The 16,617-nt window shown below is 38.3% G+C and overlaps 1 protein-coding gene across 2 annotated transcripts in view; it reads left to right on the top strand.

Moving 5' to 3' along the window:
* Positions 1–16,617, top strand: part of LOC116674256 (RNA-binding protein Musashi homolog 2) — a 381,184-nt gene that overhangs the window by 123,443 nt on the left and 241,124 nt on the right. For both annotated transcript variants that reach the window (XM_032506859.1, XM_032506860.1), the window contains exon 6: positions 7,971–8,063. In XM_032506859.1, the coding sequence (XP_032362750.1) occupies positions 7,971–8,063 (93 nt within the window). The remainder of the gene's footprint in view (positions 1–7,970; positions 8,064–16,617) is intronic.

The raw sequence follows: 16,617 nt of genomic DNA, 5'->3' as shown, positions 1-16,617 counted from the left end.
AAACTGTTAAATAAACACATCAAATTTAGCATAACCAATCATTTAATTGTGTGCACAAAGCAATCCAATCCACTTTTCCATGTTGATAAGAGCATTAAAGGTGCTCTAACTGATGTCACACGTATTTTAGGCTACTTTAGTTGTCACATACAGCCAGTGATGGGAAGTAACAAAGTACAAATACTTCGTTACTGTACTCAAGTAGATTTTTCAGATATTTTTACTTTACTTTACTATTTATTTTTTGGCGACTTTTTACTTTTACTCCTTACATTTTAACACAAATATCGGTACTTTCTGCTCCTTACATTTTACCAAATTGGCTCGTTACTTTAGTTTTGTACAAAAGCTTGTCTATCAGGTGTGATTGTTGATAGCGGAGAATAGTGAGGACACGCGCCTCACTCGGCGAGCAGGCACGCACGCCACACGGAGAAAAAAGTGAGAGAAAAGAAAAATAGACTAAGAGCTCTCCGGGCAATAATCAGTTGAGATTGTGTCTTTGCATCTTTGAGAACTGTAAGTCATATAACTTATGTTTTCAGTTCATTTAAGCCTGTTGTTGTATTGGTCTGTAGTTCTTGCAAATTTAAAAGTCAGCTTGTTTGTGTTCTTCCCCTTTTAGCTAGGTTACACCTGTTAGCTAGTTTACACCTGTTAGCTAGGTTACACCTGTTAGCTAGTTTACACCTGTTAGCTAGGTTACACCTGCTAGCTAGGTTACACCTGTTAGGTAGGTTACACCTGTTAGCTAGGTTACACCTGTTAGCTAGTTTACACCTGTTAGCTAGGTTACACCTGCTAGCTAGTTTACACCTGTTAGCTAGTTTACACCTGTTAGCTAGTTTACACCTGTTAGCTAGGTTACACCTGTTAGCTAGTTTACACCTGTTAGCTAGGTTACACCTGTTAGCTAGTTTACACCTGTTAGCTAGGTTACACCTGTTAGCTAACTTGCACCTGGCTGTTGATTCAATATAATGGCAATTGTTGAACGCCCTTGCTCATTAAGATAGTGTAATTAATAGAGGGTTTACTGTTATTATTTATTATTATATATGATTCCTATGCATTGTGTATGGTAGCCTTTACAATGTTATTTATTTATTTTATTACCACACAAACACCCATAGCAGAACTACCCCCCTATGTTTATACTGATGTTTGATTGTAATAAAGCATCAACAGAGAGAAGTTGTCTCCGTCCGTGTGTTAACAGACACACCTGGGCCGAAGTTGGAAACCAGAATCAGCTTTAAATCCAGTCCTAATCTAGTCTTCACTAAGTTTCAAATAATTTCACTGGAGTTAGTTATTATTTTTGTGTCATCAATACCAAATTGAATTTAATTGGATGGGAATATACACAGACTTCAGACACAAAATCACACTTGAATTCATATCTTGCTACTCGGTCAGAATCTTATTAACCTGGAGTCCCAGTCTCTGTCAATATAAGTAAGATATATGTTGTAGACTTATTGGCAGACATCCATTTAAAATGTAGCCAATCGCATATAAAGAATAAAGAACAAAGAGCCTTTTCTCCATGTCCACTGTAGTTTCTCAGCATGCTCTCTAGTAACTTCTGTCTGGACCAGGTAGCTTTGTCATTCACAAGGCTACTTTTACTTTTATACTTTAAGTAAATTTCCAAGCCTCCACTTTGTTACTTTTACTTGAGTAAAGACGTTAAATCAGTACTTCTACTTTTACCAGAGTATTTTTTAGGGGACGGGATGAGGAGGAGGGAGGGGAAAGCTAGTCTTGTTTTGTTTGAAAATACTTTGAATGTCAACAAGAAGTAATGTCACCCAACATCGCTTTGAGCACCTTTAAATTAACAATCAATTTGGTGAGGTTATCAAGTGTTACCATTTATTTACATCGATGTCCTGCCCTTTTCTTCTTCTTCAATTTAGGAGAAAATAATCTGCCTCTGTTTAATACAAGGATATCTTTGGTCAATACAAACATTGCACAATTGTGTACAAAAGACATAGGCCTAAATTGAAGTCAAGATCTTATTTTGAGTCAATTATGTAGCTCTATTACCAATATTTATGGAGAAGAGTAGTCTTAATGTGTTTAATGTCTTATGTAAAGCACTTCGAAAGGCCTTGTAGTTAAACACACACAAACCAAAATACACTTTTCTTTCCCAATGATGATTGTGGACACTGGCATTTGAAGTATTCCAAGAGTTTCCCTCTGTTTTGTGCATCTCTCTGGCTGCAAGGAAATTCTATAATAATAATTGATGAGCTCAGAAACACTGATTGAGAGATTTAGTCCTGCCCTCTGGAACAGTTTAGGTTGTTTTGCTGTTGGATGAAGCACACATTGATATGCATCCTTGTATTGGGGAGACTCATCAAACCAACAATCTTAATTAGATCTCCCTCATTACATGCATACAAGAAGGATATGAAAAATAGTTGCCACTCCTTTTCCTCATTACAAACCGTTTCCCTCCCCAGGCTGCTGCTTGCGCCAGTCACGTCGCCAGTTAATGCCAGCTGGCAATACAACTTCCAAACCATCTAAAAAGTGAGACACCATAGCAATTGAAGTGTGATGGACTTACAAATAAATATTTTTTGAATACTATATTTTTCTTATTTAATAACAGGAGAATGAATGATATTTTTACTTATTTATTTTATTGTTGCTTCAGAGTCATACCCTTTGCAAATGACACACTAACTGAATTTCTTTTCTAGAAATTTAGTTTGATGTACAAAGTGAATGTGTTCTTTGATCTAGATTATGGGCTTCTGCATTCAAGGGTCAGTCTGTTGTAATATGGGTTGTTTGTAGCCTTAATGTTCTTAGGCTAGCTAGTTTTTTGTTTATTTGTCTATAGTGCTGCTGCCAGGGGCAACACAGTGCAAATTGCCATGTAGGCTACTGTTTTAGAGCTCCGTAGCAAAATGTATTCCCGAAAACGCAATTTTTTGTGTGGATTTAACTACTTAAAAAACAAAAAAATGGCATTGGCTCCTTGCAAAGACTTGCATACCAGCCGATACCCAATTCATCACTTTAGGCACTATAAGAGACATCTCCGATGACAGTATCAGTTTGGAACAAGACAGTATTGTACCATAAGTAATAATAATAATAATAATAATCTTTATTTGTAGAGCACTTTTCAAAAACAAGTTACAAAGTGCTTTAACAAGTACAACAAATACAAAAGCATAAGAACATAAAAGACTGAAATACAGTTAATATAAAATTTGTAAAATACAATGAAATAAGAGGAGTAAAAATAAAGTCAAATAAGATCGGGAAAGGCTCTCCTATAAAAGTATGTTTTAAGAAGCGACTTAAAAGAGTTCACTGACTCAGCTGACCTGATTTCTCGGGCAGGCTGTTCCAGAGCCTCGGGGCCCTGACAGCAAACGCTCTGTCCCCTTTAGTTTTCATTCGAGACTCTGGAACAGATAGCAGACCTCTGCCCGAGGATCTCAAGGTGCGTGCTGGTGTATATGGTACTAAAAGGTCAGAGATATAACAAGGCGAAAGGCCATGAAGAGCTTTAAAAGTGATCAATAGAATTTTAAAGTCAATTCTAAAACATACTGGGAGCCAGTGCAATGAAGCTAAAACAGGAGTAATGTGATCATATTTCTTTGTTCTGGTTAAAAGCCTGGCAGCTGAGTTCTGGACAGTCTGGAGTCGATCAATAGATTTTTAAGTTAAACAGGTAAAAAGGCTATTGCAATAATCCAGGCGTGATGAGATGAAGGCGTGTAAAAGGGTCTCGGTTTCTTTAAAAGTTAACATAGATCGCTAACATAGCGCTAAGTACAACTCTGTGTACAGATATGGACGCTGCCATCTTGTGATCTTTCAATGAACAGTGATGCAAATGAATGAATGCTGATGACAACTAGCCATAAGTATTTTTAGTCCAGAAGCTGCTACAGCTATTTCGTTAGACGTGGGAAAAATAAAAAACAGTCTTTTCTCTCCAGAAATTTTCCCCTCTTGTGTTAATGGGATATGTCAGTTAACATGTCATCCCCTGTGGTTGTATTCTCTCATTCATTAGTGTTCCATTTTCAGACTCTTCTCTTCTACGCTCCACACTGAGAGGTTGTATTTTTGTGCTTTGGCTCAGCCATATGGCATACATGTGCCACATCTCTGGAGACCTGTGCATTATCACTGGGGTACAGATAACCATAACGTGCAGTCTGGTGGTGGCTGGGCTCAGCCCGCCTTTCTGTTCAATGACAAACCAGCTTTTCTTCCACTGCCTGATGCTCTGTGGAAATGGCAGACCTGTTTGCCTCCTATTGTAATCTGTCTTTTATCAGCCCCTCACAGCCTGAGCATCCAGTGTTTAAGGTGTGCGTGTTTGTGGCTGAATGTGTGGGTGGGGTAGCATCTTTGACAGCTAACACTCTCAGAGAACCATGGGAAGGCATTAGCACAGGAGACACTGGTATGGAGTTGCAGATAGAAGAAAGAAGTTCAGCCTTAACGGAAGCTGACAGAGGCCAAAACGGCAGCATCAACAGGGGGAAGACTAACCCCTCCTCTACCTCATGTCTTCTCCTCTCTCACCTATTCTCCTGTATTCTCTACAGAGCTCCTTTCTCAGCAGAAAAAAACACTTTCTCTCCATCACTGCCCGATGCTTTTTTGCGATTCATATTTCTCCACCTGCCTCCTAGGAAGACCTTGTATATTCATGGACTCACTGTGGGAAATTAGCTTCTTAAGATTGCGAACAGATGCACGTCTCCTCATGCCAACAATATTTTGGTGTCTTCTGAGCAACAAGTCTTTGAAAAGTAGTAGAGTAGACAGGGACATTTCTGCATTTCCTAAATATTATATAACATTTTAGAGGACTAACTATCTACTATAGTAGACGGCATACACACACACATATATATATATAATATATATATATATATATATATATATATAGTTTCCCCTTTAACACTTTACCACTCGTATTTTAGGGATCCTGTCCCACATTTATCTTGTAGAAGCTCCCCTTTGTCTCCTTTTTTTTTTTTTGTAATTTATATGTTAATCTCTCCATTGACATACATTGTGCCATACTCTTGATCCAAGCACCAATTGTAGGTGGCTCCATTTTCTTTCAGATAAGACCTATGGTTGTTTCTGCCTGTAGTATAGAAAAATTATTACATTTATATTTTTGGGGTTTCAGATTAGGATTTGTTGGATACAGGTGTAGCAATATCATTTTATGGCCCTGACACACTAACCTGATAATCGGCCGTCGGACTGTCTGGCGAGGTCGGTGACTTAAGTCTGTTTGGTGTATTCCGTGCCGTCGTCCGTTGGCGGCCTTCATCCGACCTGACATGCTCAGCCAGCAGTTTTCCAAAACCATCATTGCCTTTCAAAACCATGCCAAAAGACAAGTACAGAAATATTAGATTTATTGTATACATATGTTTCCTGATCTGCTGGAATGATAAAGGTTTGGTTAAAGTTAGGCACAAAAACTTCTTTCTTAGGGTGAGGAAATGACCATGTTCATTGTTAAAGAAACCAACATTGAGTGTAGTTGGGAGATGGCAGAGGAACAGCAGTCTCCAATATCAAAAGAGCATCCTTGGCAGTGGGAGCTCACCTTCACTTCTGTTGCACTGCTAGGCAGCCCCTTATTACATCAGGCATTTCCTGCTTCAGGAATATCATTCCAGTCTCTAGGCTGAGTCCTTGTTTTCTTGCAAGCTCTGAGAGGGAATAGGAGATTTTGCAGCTTTGGTTATACTCCACATCTCACTTCTTGGGTTTCTGCAACAGAGAGGTATGTGTATAAGATGTTATATATTTACCCTATTCATCCAGATTAAGTGTTGCTGTCTAGTTTGATCACATGCATATTGCCAGTCACAGAGTACTTAAGAATAGCAGCAGAGAAGCATGATTCCATGGAATGGAATAGCTTAAAATGTTCTTAATTTGACTGCAATATGAATGATCTGCTACAAGAAGAGTTTCAGCATAGCTGCAATAACAAACTCTGGTTGACCGCCCTTTGGAAACTAAAAAACAGTACTAAGTAACTAACTAAGGTCCCTTGGCATTTTCCCCTGCCAGCAGTGAGGTCTGCTTCTGATGTTGATAAATCTGCCTTTGTGTTCATTTCACAGTTTGTTCCAGAACATGTTAATTGGACATTTACTGACTGAATTTCCATGTGATATCTTGTGAATATGCATGGTCCCTATACAATCTATTCCTGTATCAATGTATTCCACATTTTATGCTTGCATGCGGCCTTTTGGTTTTAGGGATGAAGTAGGGATGTAACGATACATTGTGAATTGGTTAAAAATCAATATAAGTGTAACGATTGTAACGGGTTTAGATAAAAATGAGCAGGAAATGTTAGCCCATCGTTAGTTAGTTAGTAGCCGGCCTTAACACGGTTAAAATGCTGACAGCTAAACGGTGTGGCCGTATTTCACTGGAAAGAATTCCAACACTTACACACTGCTGTATTTATTGTAGCTACACTCATGATAGTAGAAGTGGCGGTAGCACTTTACATTTCACCACGATAATAAGTTAATAGCATGTAATTACCAAAGTAATAACTGGGTAATGCATCACAGTAATACAATCTAATACAAGGTAATAAGGTGAAGAAGGTAACAGATGTAATAAAATCCAATTATCAAGGTAATAACTAGGAATGAGTTTGATGATAACCATGTTTATATGTGTGTAATGGTAATATAGTTATAATATTGTAATGACATGATAATAATGGGGTAATATATGTTGATGTTTTCACAGCATTATAGGATACTATTAGCGTAACCTTCCAAATTAGATAAAAACTTTTTGGAATTTATAATGGGTAATTACCATATAACAATGCTGGAATTCATCCACCCTTTATCGTCCAACTATTTCCCTTTTGTTTCAAGGCAATACTTTACAAATTATACGTTTAATCTTGTGACTTCTTACCTGGAAACACGTTGGGTAGTTTCTGTGTAACATCCATGAATTAGTGCGTCAAAATGCAAAACTACCTGTTTCTATTTCATTTTGTTCTGTCCCCATCAGGGCATTAGTTTACTTAAATGTTTTTCTGCTCCCATTGCTGGCAGTAGTTTCTCCACATGCATGTGTGTGTTCCTTTGTAGGAGCTTTGTACCCTGGGATTTAGTCAGGAAGTTGAATGTGAGCAGAAAGCCTCATGGTTTTTGTTATCTCTTCATATTATCCGCTTCACTCTTCTACGTTCCATGCCTTTGTTAATTATTGTCAGTAAGTTTAATGTGCAATATGTATATTTTTATTGATGATTGATGGCTCATATTGGACTGACGGTATGCTTCAGTAAGCTAATTTGCCTCTTATCTTGGGTTGTGCCACGTATAAGTATATTTTAGTTCATTTCTGATAAACAATATAAGTTATACTACATACATTGTGTAACAATATACTATGTATTTCCTTCATTTCAGCTTACATGTTAGCAACTGAATATACTACCACATTAGAGTGTTGTGTAGTTATGTTTTTACAATTATCATTGTACATACTTATGTATGTACTGTCTGTAGTAAGTGTAACACTGAACAAAAAGTCATTATGATGAATGGAGAAAAGTGTTTTCCATTCATCATAGTGTTTTACATTGCGCACATGTATAAATGTCTATTCATATGATGGCTTGTGTGTCTTTTGAAAACAAAATACTATTTTGAGAAGAAATAACATTCTTTTGAATGTAGAGTTTAATTTTGCAGGAGAATTGATTTTGTGAGAATTGTGATTTTGTGAGGAGAATTGTGTGTCTTTTGATTCACGTGTAAAGTTCTGAGAGTTTGAGCCATGCTTTCAGAAAATGTGTAACCAATTGAGAAAAAACTTCTATAATACTCCTTATTTTGTTGTATGAAATGTTGCTTACATCCTTCGTTCTCTTTCTCTCTGTCTTTTCTTGCCTCCAGATGGTCACAAGAACAAAGAAAATATTTGTAGGAGGATTATCAGCCAACACAGTAATTGAAAATGTGAAGCACTATTTTGAACAGTTTGGCAAGGTAAGACCATTTGGAGTGATTTCTCTTCTTGGCTGCTCTGTGTTTGTGTGTGAGGTGTGTTTTTTTGAAGGTTCAAAGCAAGTTAAGGATTTTAGTGCAGCAGTGTGAGTGAGATCTAAAGGCAGACTGCTGCTGGTTCTCTTGTGAGTTTAATTATCTTGTGCTGTTGTGAAAAGCCTTTCAAAACTCCAAAACACCAAGAGAAGATAATGGACCTTTTGTGTGCGTGTGCCCGTGTGTGTGTGTGTGTGTTTATGTGTGTAAAGAGGAGATATATTGACATGGGTGCTGAAAGTTTTTTGTGTAACTTAATTTGTATAATTTTTATTTTAAAGCATTTTGCTTAACTCTTTTCAACCTTCAATAGGTTAATATCAGCCACATATATCAGTATAAACCCATGTGTTTGCACTATTTGCGTATGTGTGCTTCATCCAAATCACCATGACAACCTCACAGTCATCTGTATACTTCTATATACCTACCCCTTATACCTAACCAGGCCATCCATCAACAAGAAACAGCTATCTACCCCAGTCACATATACACTTAGCTTGTGTGTGTTTGTGTGTGTGTGTGTTGGATGAGGCTAATAAGCTGATGGGGTAAATAGAGAAATCCGAACAGTTGAGAGGATGATGAGGAGGAGAGGACAGAATGGAGAAAGAGCACCGTGGAGGAATGATTACATTAGGTTTTTGCACTGTAAACCCAACTAAGTTACCAGAACTGAAAAGAATTGAGGCAATCAATTGCATCAGTTATTTTAAGTTGATAAACTTAAAAGTCAAAATTTTCCACAAGTTAAAAGGTTGGATGACTTGCTACTTGTACATTTTGATAATAGTTAAATTAAAGTACTCATTTAGCTCAACTCAAATATTTGCAGTTAATATGACTTACAGTTTTCTGTTAAGGCAAGTCAATTATTTTCAGCTATTACAACTTAAAGTTTCAAGTTTTTAAACCACTGGAATTAGTTCATATAACTTTAAAAAAAAAAAATACACAACCAAACCTTTGTTTTTTGACCAAACTCAATGTTTTTTTTTGTTTTTGTTGTCAATGTTTTAAGTACACATTAGTCAAACATGTTGAGTTTGTTTACTTAAAAACTTACATTTTTGAGGAAATTGATTACCTCAATTACATTGAGTTTAACTAACTCAATTAGTGCTGTCAAACATCCATCCATCCATCTTCGTCCACTTATCCGCTATCAGGTTGCGGGGGCAGTAACTCCAGCAGGGGAACCCAAACTTGCCTTTCCTGAGCCACATTAGAAGATGAAATCTCTCCACCTGGTCCTTGGTCTTCCCCGAGGCCTCCTCCCGGCTGGACGTGCCTGGAACACCTCCCTACGGAGGCGCCAAGGAGGCATCCTTACCAGATCCCCGAACCACCTCAACTGGACCCTTTTGTCCTTTTGTCAAACAATTAAAAAATTTGAATTGTGAATAATCACATTATGCCATAGCTAACTCGCAATTAATCGCACATTTTTATCTATTTCAAATGTCCCTTGATTTTTTTATGCCCCATTATTTTTTCTCACTTTAAAGGTGCTCTAAGCGATGTTGGGTGATGTTACTTCTTGTTGACGTTTTAAGTACGTATATTCAAACAAAACAAGACTAGCTTATCTCTCCCTCCTCCTCGTCCTCATTCCATGCCCTCCCCCTTCCTTCTGTGCTTCCACACACTAACCCCCCACCCCCACCCCGAAATCCTTCTTCTCCGTTATTGGCTGGAATGGTGGAACAGTTTGTGTATGCTTTATTTTTGTTGCCGTTTGTAGACCCTGGGCTGTCTACAGAGACCGCATTTTTTTTACAGTGTGTTCTAGGGCCAGGTGCCTCGCAGATAGTGTGGAGATATTTTCTGTATGTGACAACAAATGTAGCCTAAAACACGCATGACATCGCTAAGAGCGCCTTTAAGGCTCTTATCAACCTGGAAAAGTGGATTGGCTTGCTTTGTGCAAATGTTTTTGTTTATTGAAAACAACATTGGCATATAACCTACTGTAGTGTTCAATTTCACACGTAACATTCCCACTTAGTGCAGTCATTTAGATTTGGAGCAAATTATCTCTCACACAATATAACACTGTCCATCAATAAAATGTTGAAAAAAATACTTTGATGGGGAGGGGGGGAGAATTTGCATCAGCTGTGTCCTTGGCCTTCAAGTGGTATTTCAGACAACGTTCACAACTAAACACACTTTGGTCTTGTCAATGGAACCATTTGGCAACTTTTAAAAAGTAAACTTTCCATTCAGAATCATATTGGCATCCATTTCGGAGTCTTGCGCTCGCAATCCACCCAAAATGTAACGTTACTACTTTTAACACAAGCTCAGGCTCACAAGCCCAAATAACTGTGTGCAAACAAGTGTGTGCCGGTTGTTTTGTTTTTGGTCTAGCTAGATCCGGTGTTAATCTTGATTAAGAACGTTAATCTTACGTTACTTCTTAATCTCTAATAAAAAAATTGACACTGTTAAAGTGGGTTTGTGTCAACAATGTTAACACGTTTACCTGACAGCACTAAACTTAATATAGATAAAAATCATGAATGTCTGCAGTATTTCTTGATTGCTCCCTTTTAGCACACTGCAATGTAGAAAAATAAACATTTATAAATTAAAATAGAACAATAATTTTAAAACATATTAAAATAAATTGTAGAGCTGCAAGAAGTAGATTATCTGCTTATTTGCAAACTACTTTTATTTGTAAATTTGAGAAATCTTTAAGAAGAAAAACTCAAGATTCTCTGATTCTAGCCTTCCAAATGTATCTAATGTAATCTGCCTGCCTCTATGGGAATTTAACGTAGGTGTGTGTATTTTAAGGAAGATAATTTCTTTATGTACGATACATTCTTCATTCATAAAGAAAATTTGTGTCCTTAACACTCTGGGCCCTGAGGGGGCGGCTGTGGCTCAGTGGTAGAGCGAATGCCTGCCAATTGGAAGGTTGGTGGTTCGATCCCCCGCCTCTGCAGTCATTGTCGAAGTGTCCTTGGGCAAGACACTGAACCCCGAGTTGCCCCCGGTGCTGCGCATCGGAGTGTGAATGTGTGTGAATGTTTATCTGATGAGCAGGTGGCACCTTGTACGGCAGCCCCGGCCACGGTGTATGAATGTGTGTGAATGGTGAATGTTTCCTGTAGATGTAAAAGCGCTTTGAGCAGTTGTTAAGACTGGAAAAGCGCTATATAAATACAGCACATTTACATTTACATTTAAAAATGGTTGTAGGGCCTTAAAGATAAATAAATAAATAAATGAATCTTCCAGATATGTATTGATATCACAGACATATAAGTAAAACCTAAGCCATTTTCCATTCTAAAACACTTGTCATATGTCTTGGGAGTCACACTGTGAAGAAATAATCATTATAACTTATACAGTTGACAAAATACATGCATTTTTTCCAAAAAAGTCAAGACGTTTTGCTCTCATTACATTTACTTATGCCATATTTATTGATATTACACCCACAGCAATGTTATACAAGCAAATATGTGTCTAAATAGTGCATTATTTGGCCTTCAATAGAGTCTATAGGCATTTTTGTCCCCTCTGGCCTTCCATACAAGAGGGGTGCCTTATCTCCCATATATGGGCATGTACTTCCTGAAAAATAGACAGGACAGACAGAGAGAGAGAGGAGGAGCGAGCCAGCGGGAGAAAATTAGCCAAAACGCGATGAATTATGGATATAAAGTGGATCAATCTTGGATATAACAGTATGGATTTAAAGCCCAAAGAGGCTGAAGTTCCAGGCTGGATAGAAAATCCCCTGTAGAGGCAAGAAAGACCCGGAAAAGACCACCGTAAAGCCGAAAACGTCAGGAGTCAAACGAAACCGAAAGTGAGTAAATCGCTTGTATGGTTCAAAAGTTATTAATCGATGAATCAGAGGTACTTTTTTACTTGTGGGCGAGTGACTCGGGCTCAGAGGGTTAAAGGTTGGATTTTTTCTAATGTTTTTAATTAAGGCATTAAGATCAATTTCAAAAAAAGTTTTTTTTAGTTCACTTTTCAGTCAACTTTAGCATAGGTGTGTAAACTTATGCAAGCCACTGTAAATATTTATCACAAATTTCTAATATTGACCAGACAACTAACCACCAGACCAGACAAATAATCAGAGTAATCAAAAACAATAATATATTATACCAAAATTAAATTCTTTGTTACAGCTTTTAAAGGAAAAAAACACAGTACTTTTGGCTTCCTGGCTAATTCCTGAGTAAGGCAACAGGGCAGCAATTTGGATGAAATTACAAAAATTATATAAACTGTTTAGGAACATTTTCACTTAAAACTCTAAAATGTAAATGTTTTACATTAACCAGTATCAAATGCACAGTGACATGTCGGTCATCTTGCACAACCCACAATGGTTGTGAAAACATTAAAAACATTAGCGTTACTTTTGCTTTAAATTAACCCTCTGAGCCCGAGACACTCGCCCACGTGTAAAAAAGTACCTCTGATTCATAGTTTAATAACTTTTGAACCATACAAGCGATTTACTCACTTTCGGTTTCGTTTAAATCCTGACGATTTCATGTTTACGGAGGTCCCTGTCTTTCTAGCCTCTACAAGAGATTTTCTATCCAGCCTGGAACTTCAGCCTCTTTGGGCTTTAAATCCATACTGTTATATCCAAGATTGATCCACTTTATATCCATAATTCATCGCGTTTTGGCTCATTTTCTCCCGCTGGCTCGCTCCTCCTCTCTCTCTCTGTCTGTCCTGTCTATTTTTCAGGAAGTACATGCCCATATATGGGAGATAAAAGCACCCCTCTTGTATGGAAGGCCAGAGGGGACAAAAATGCCTATAGACTCTATTGAAGGCCAAATAATGCACTATTTAGACACATATTTGCTTGTATAACATTGCTGTGGGTGTAATATCAATAAATATGACATTATTATGTTATTATTGGCATAAGTAAATGTAATGAGAGCAAAACGTCTTGACTTTTTTGGAAAAAATGCATGTATTTTGTCAACTGTATAAGTTATAATGATTATTTCTTCACAGTGTGACTCTCAAGACATATGAGAAGTGTTTTAGAATGGAAAATGGCTTATTCATTACTTATCTGTCTGTGATATCAATACATATCTGGAAGATTAATTTATCTATTTATTTATTTATCTTTAAGGCCCCACAACCATTTTTAACATGCAAGTGACATCACTGCAACTCACATATTCCAATAACCCAGTTTGTCCTAAAAAAAATGATGTTCATATCTTGACTGTAGATAACAGGGTTGATATTTTACAAGCTTTTTTATAAAATAAATCCAGACGGAAATTAAACTGTAAAAATGGCCTCAGGGCCCCCAGGGTTAATGAGAATAAAGGCATATTGTGTAGTTCGAGCCTATTGGTTGAACACCTGCAAAGTAGTGCAGTGACTTTTTGAGGCATTATTTAGACAAAAGGAGATAACTTTTTTTATATAATGCTTTACCCTGCAGCCTTCTTTTGGATGAGTTTCTACATCATCAAGTCATTCTTGAGGGTCTGCAACCTGGGTGACAGTTTACCATTTTCTAGACCAAGTAAAATATTTTGAGTGAACCCAAAAGTGTTGGTCAGTGCTTTGGGATAGCTGAGGTGTAGCACATAGATCAGTCAAAAGATTACCTGGAAGGCATCACCAAGTCTGGGGAGGTTGACCACGGCCTCACTTTCAATGATGACAGAGATCCTCCCAGGGTGGTAGTGAACTGGACTTGTGTAATGGTCACTGATGACAGTAACAAAGCCTACTGCAACCCCATCAGGCTCTGGTTCATCAGACCAGTCCTGAATGAAAGAAAAACAAATACTAATCACAAACTAACACATGGAACAGAACAGAAGACTAATTTCTTTCTTTAACCAAGTCTGATTGAAATTGAATAACTCTTTTGTAAGGGAGACCTGGGTCTCATTGTAACAGGTGAAAAACATAACAGCCATGTTCTGAAAACATGAATCAGCCAAATTACCAGAGAATCTAAGTGGCGTGAGATGAAACCAAGGACCTTTAAAAGAAAATGTTTTACTGAACATTGAACAAAAAACACTACAGTTCCTTTACACCAAACTTTGGTTTGGTTCACAATTTTTTACCCATGATTTGATATAAACCTTGATTCTGTTTTTTGTTTATGTTTTCTTTTTGGGGGGGGGGTCCTCAGTAAACGTAATAAATTGTTTCTGCCACATGGCATTGTTTTGTCATTGATTACATCCCAGTTTGCAACACAGTTATACAACAGATACCTTATTTATGATATTGATTTCAATGTTGATCGATCCAACACCAAAGATTCCTTATAATAATGTTTCCAAAATCGTTTCAGTGGTTCATTAACGCATTGGAGTGAGACAAAAGAATAATTGTAACAATTCCGCTCCCTTCAATCGGGATGAGAGCTGACACCAGCCCCGGTCCGTGGACACATCCAATCCACAGTCAGCCCCCAGCCAGCAAGCAACCATTTACAATCATTACAGCCCCGGACAGGGGACACATCTACAGTCAGTCCCCAGCCAGCTAGCAACCGTCCCGGTCAGCACTGAACTCCGGTGCTAATGGCAGTTTACCGAACCGTTGGGAAACAGACCCAGGCACCAGAGTCATAACAGCGGCCACTTGTAAAGTTAGCTACACCTCCGTTAGCATTACCGGTGCCCCCTCTTTCGCTTTTAGCCATCTGTACAGTTAGCTAAATTTACCCAACAAAACAGGAATAAGGCACCAAAAGGACCAGTAGTTTAAAGATGTGGTAGCATTGGATCTGGACGAGAAGGATAACTCTGGACTGGAAGGGGTATGTCACGATTCTGCATTCTCCCACACAAGTGTTGTGACTTTGGTTTTATTTTCCATATCGTTACTGCCCTACTGTTTACATAATATGCAGTAGAATATGTTAGTGACTTAAGGAGACTGTGCAGGTTCTGAAAAATCCAGAAACATCCTCATGCAGATACACAGGAAGTGCATGAAGAACAGTAGTGCGCTTGGTGTGGATGTCATGCATTTCCTATTCAGATAAAAACAAAATTGTATATAAGGAAGAGTTTACTGAACAAATCTGATGTTAAACAGTCCAATCAGAACATATGTCCATGAATAACCCGTTTATATCTTCAATGCAATCAGACAAATGGCAAACACAAAGTGGTCTAATTGCAAAATTCCCAAAGCTCATTTGAATCATTGAACCTGTTCAATGTTCCACTGGTCCAACCTATGAAATGTGAAATAATCTATTTACCTGTTCATCATGAATTTTTAAAATGTCAGCTAGAGCATCTGTCTTCCCAGTTTTTGATGCCGTCTGTCTGAATAAGGTCATCAGTCAAGAAAGATGACAGTCAAGCTCAGCATAGAATGTGTTAGGCAGGTTCTGATTCAGAATCCGCTGGAACTCTGCATACAGCTACATTGAAATAACAGCAGGAGGAGAATACAGTAACACCCCTTAAAAAAACAGTTCAATTTGAAGAACCTAGCAAACATGATCTTTTGATTTGTTTGAATGATCTAATGCAGCCATTAGCTAACTCTAGCTAGAAGGGTTTGTTGTGACTTTGCCTGGAACGCTAACAGGTCATGAGTCGTAACTTACAGGCTAAAACTGCTTCAACAGCATCAGTTTGAGGCCCTATTTTACTCGTTCATGCTTTTTAATATGATATTGGACCTTCGCGGTGCACCATTGAAAGTTCCCATCAACAAAAAACTTTGCAAGAACACCGTGTTCTTTTCAATTCAATTCAATTTTATTTATAGTATCAATTCATAACAAGAGTTATCTCAAGACACTTTACAGATAGACCACACTCCAGAATTTACAAGGACCCAACAGTTCTAGTAGTCTCCTCCAGAGCAAGCAACAGTGCGACAGTGGCGAGGAAAAACTTCCTTTTAGGCAGAAACCTCGGTCAGACCCAGGCTCTTGGTAGGCGGTGTCTGACGGGCCGGTTGGGGTTAGAATGAAGAGTGGCAATAACAAAAATAAAAAAAAATTAGTAGTTTGTAGCAGTTCTTTGTAGTAGTTCATGGCATAGCAGGACGCTGTGCGGCATTACAAGGCGTAGCAGGACGTAGCAGGACGTAGCAGGACGTAGCAGGGCACCGCAGTGTAGCAGTTGAACATGGCATCACAGAACGTGTAGCGGGACCATGGCGACAGCTGCTACCCAGATTTTGGAGCCTCTCTGATCCAAGGGAACATGCTGGGGAAAAAAGAACATAAGGACTCCGGGGAATGACTCCCCAGAGCTAGGTTAGTAACAAGCATTTCTGGGACATGGATGCACATAAATGAAAAGATGGAAAGATAGAGGAGAGAGGAGCTCAGTGTATCAAAATAAGTCCCCAGCTGTCTAAAATTATTACAGCAAAACCAAGAGAGACAAGGTAAAGAGAGCTCCAGCCCGGCCGGGCCAGAACTCTCCCCAACCGGATCGGGCTGTATGCCAAGTCTCCCTTTCGTTCTATTATATTCTTGATTATA

Source organism: Etheostoma spectabile, chromosome 3 (genome assembly GCF_008692095.1).
Source record: "Etheostoma spectabile isolate EspeVRDwgs_2016 chromosome 3, UIUC_Espe_1.0, whole genome shotgun sequence".
Lineage (NCBI taxonomy): Eukaryota > Metazoa > Chordata > Actinopteri > Perciformes > Percidae > Etheostoma > Etheostoma spectabile.
The sequence above is the reverse complement of the archived record's forward strand: the minus strand, read 5'-3'. Positions and strand labels throughout refer to the sequence as shown.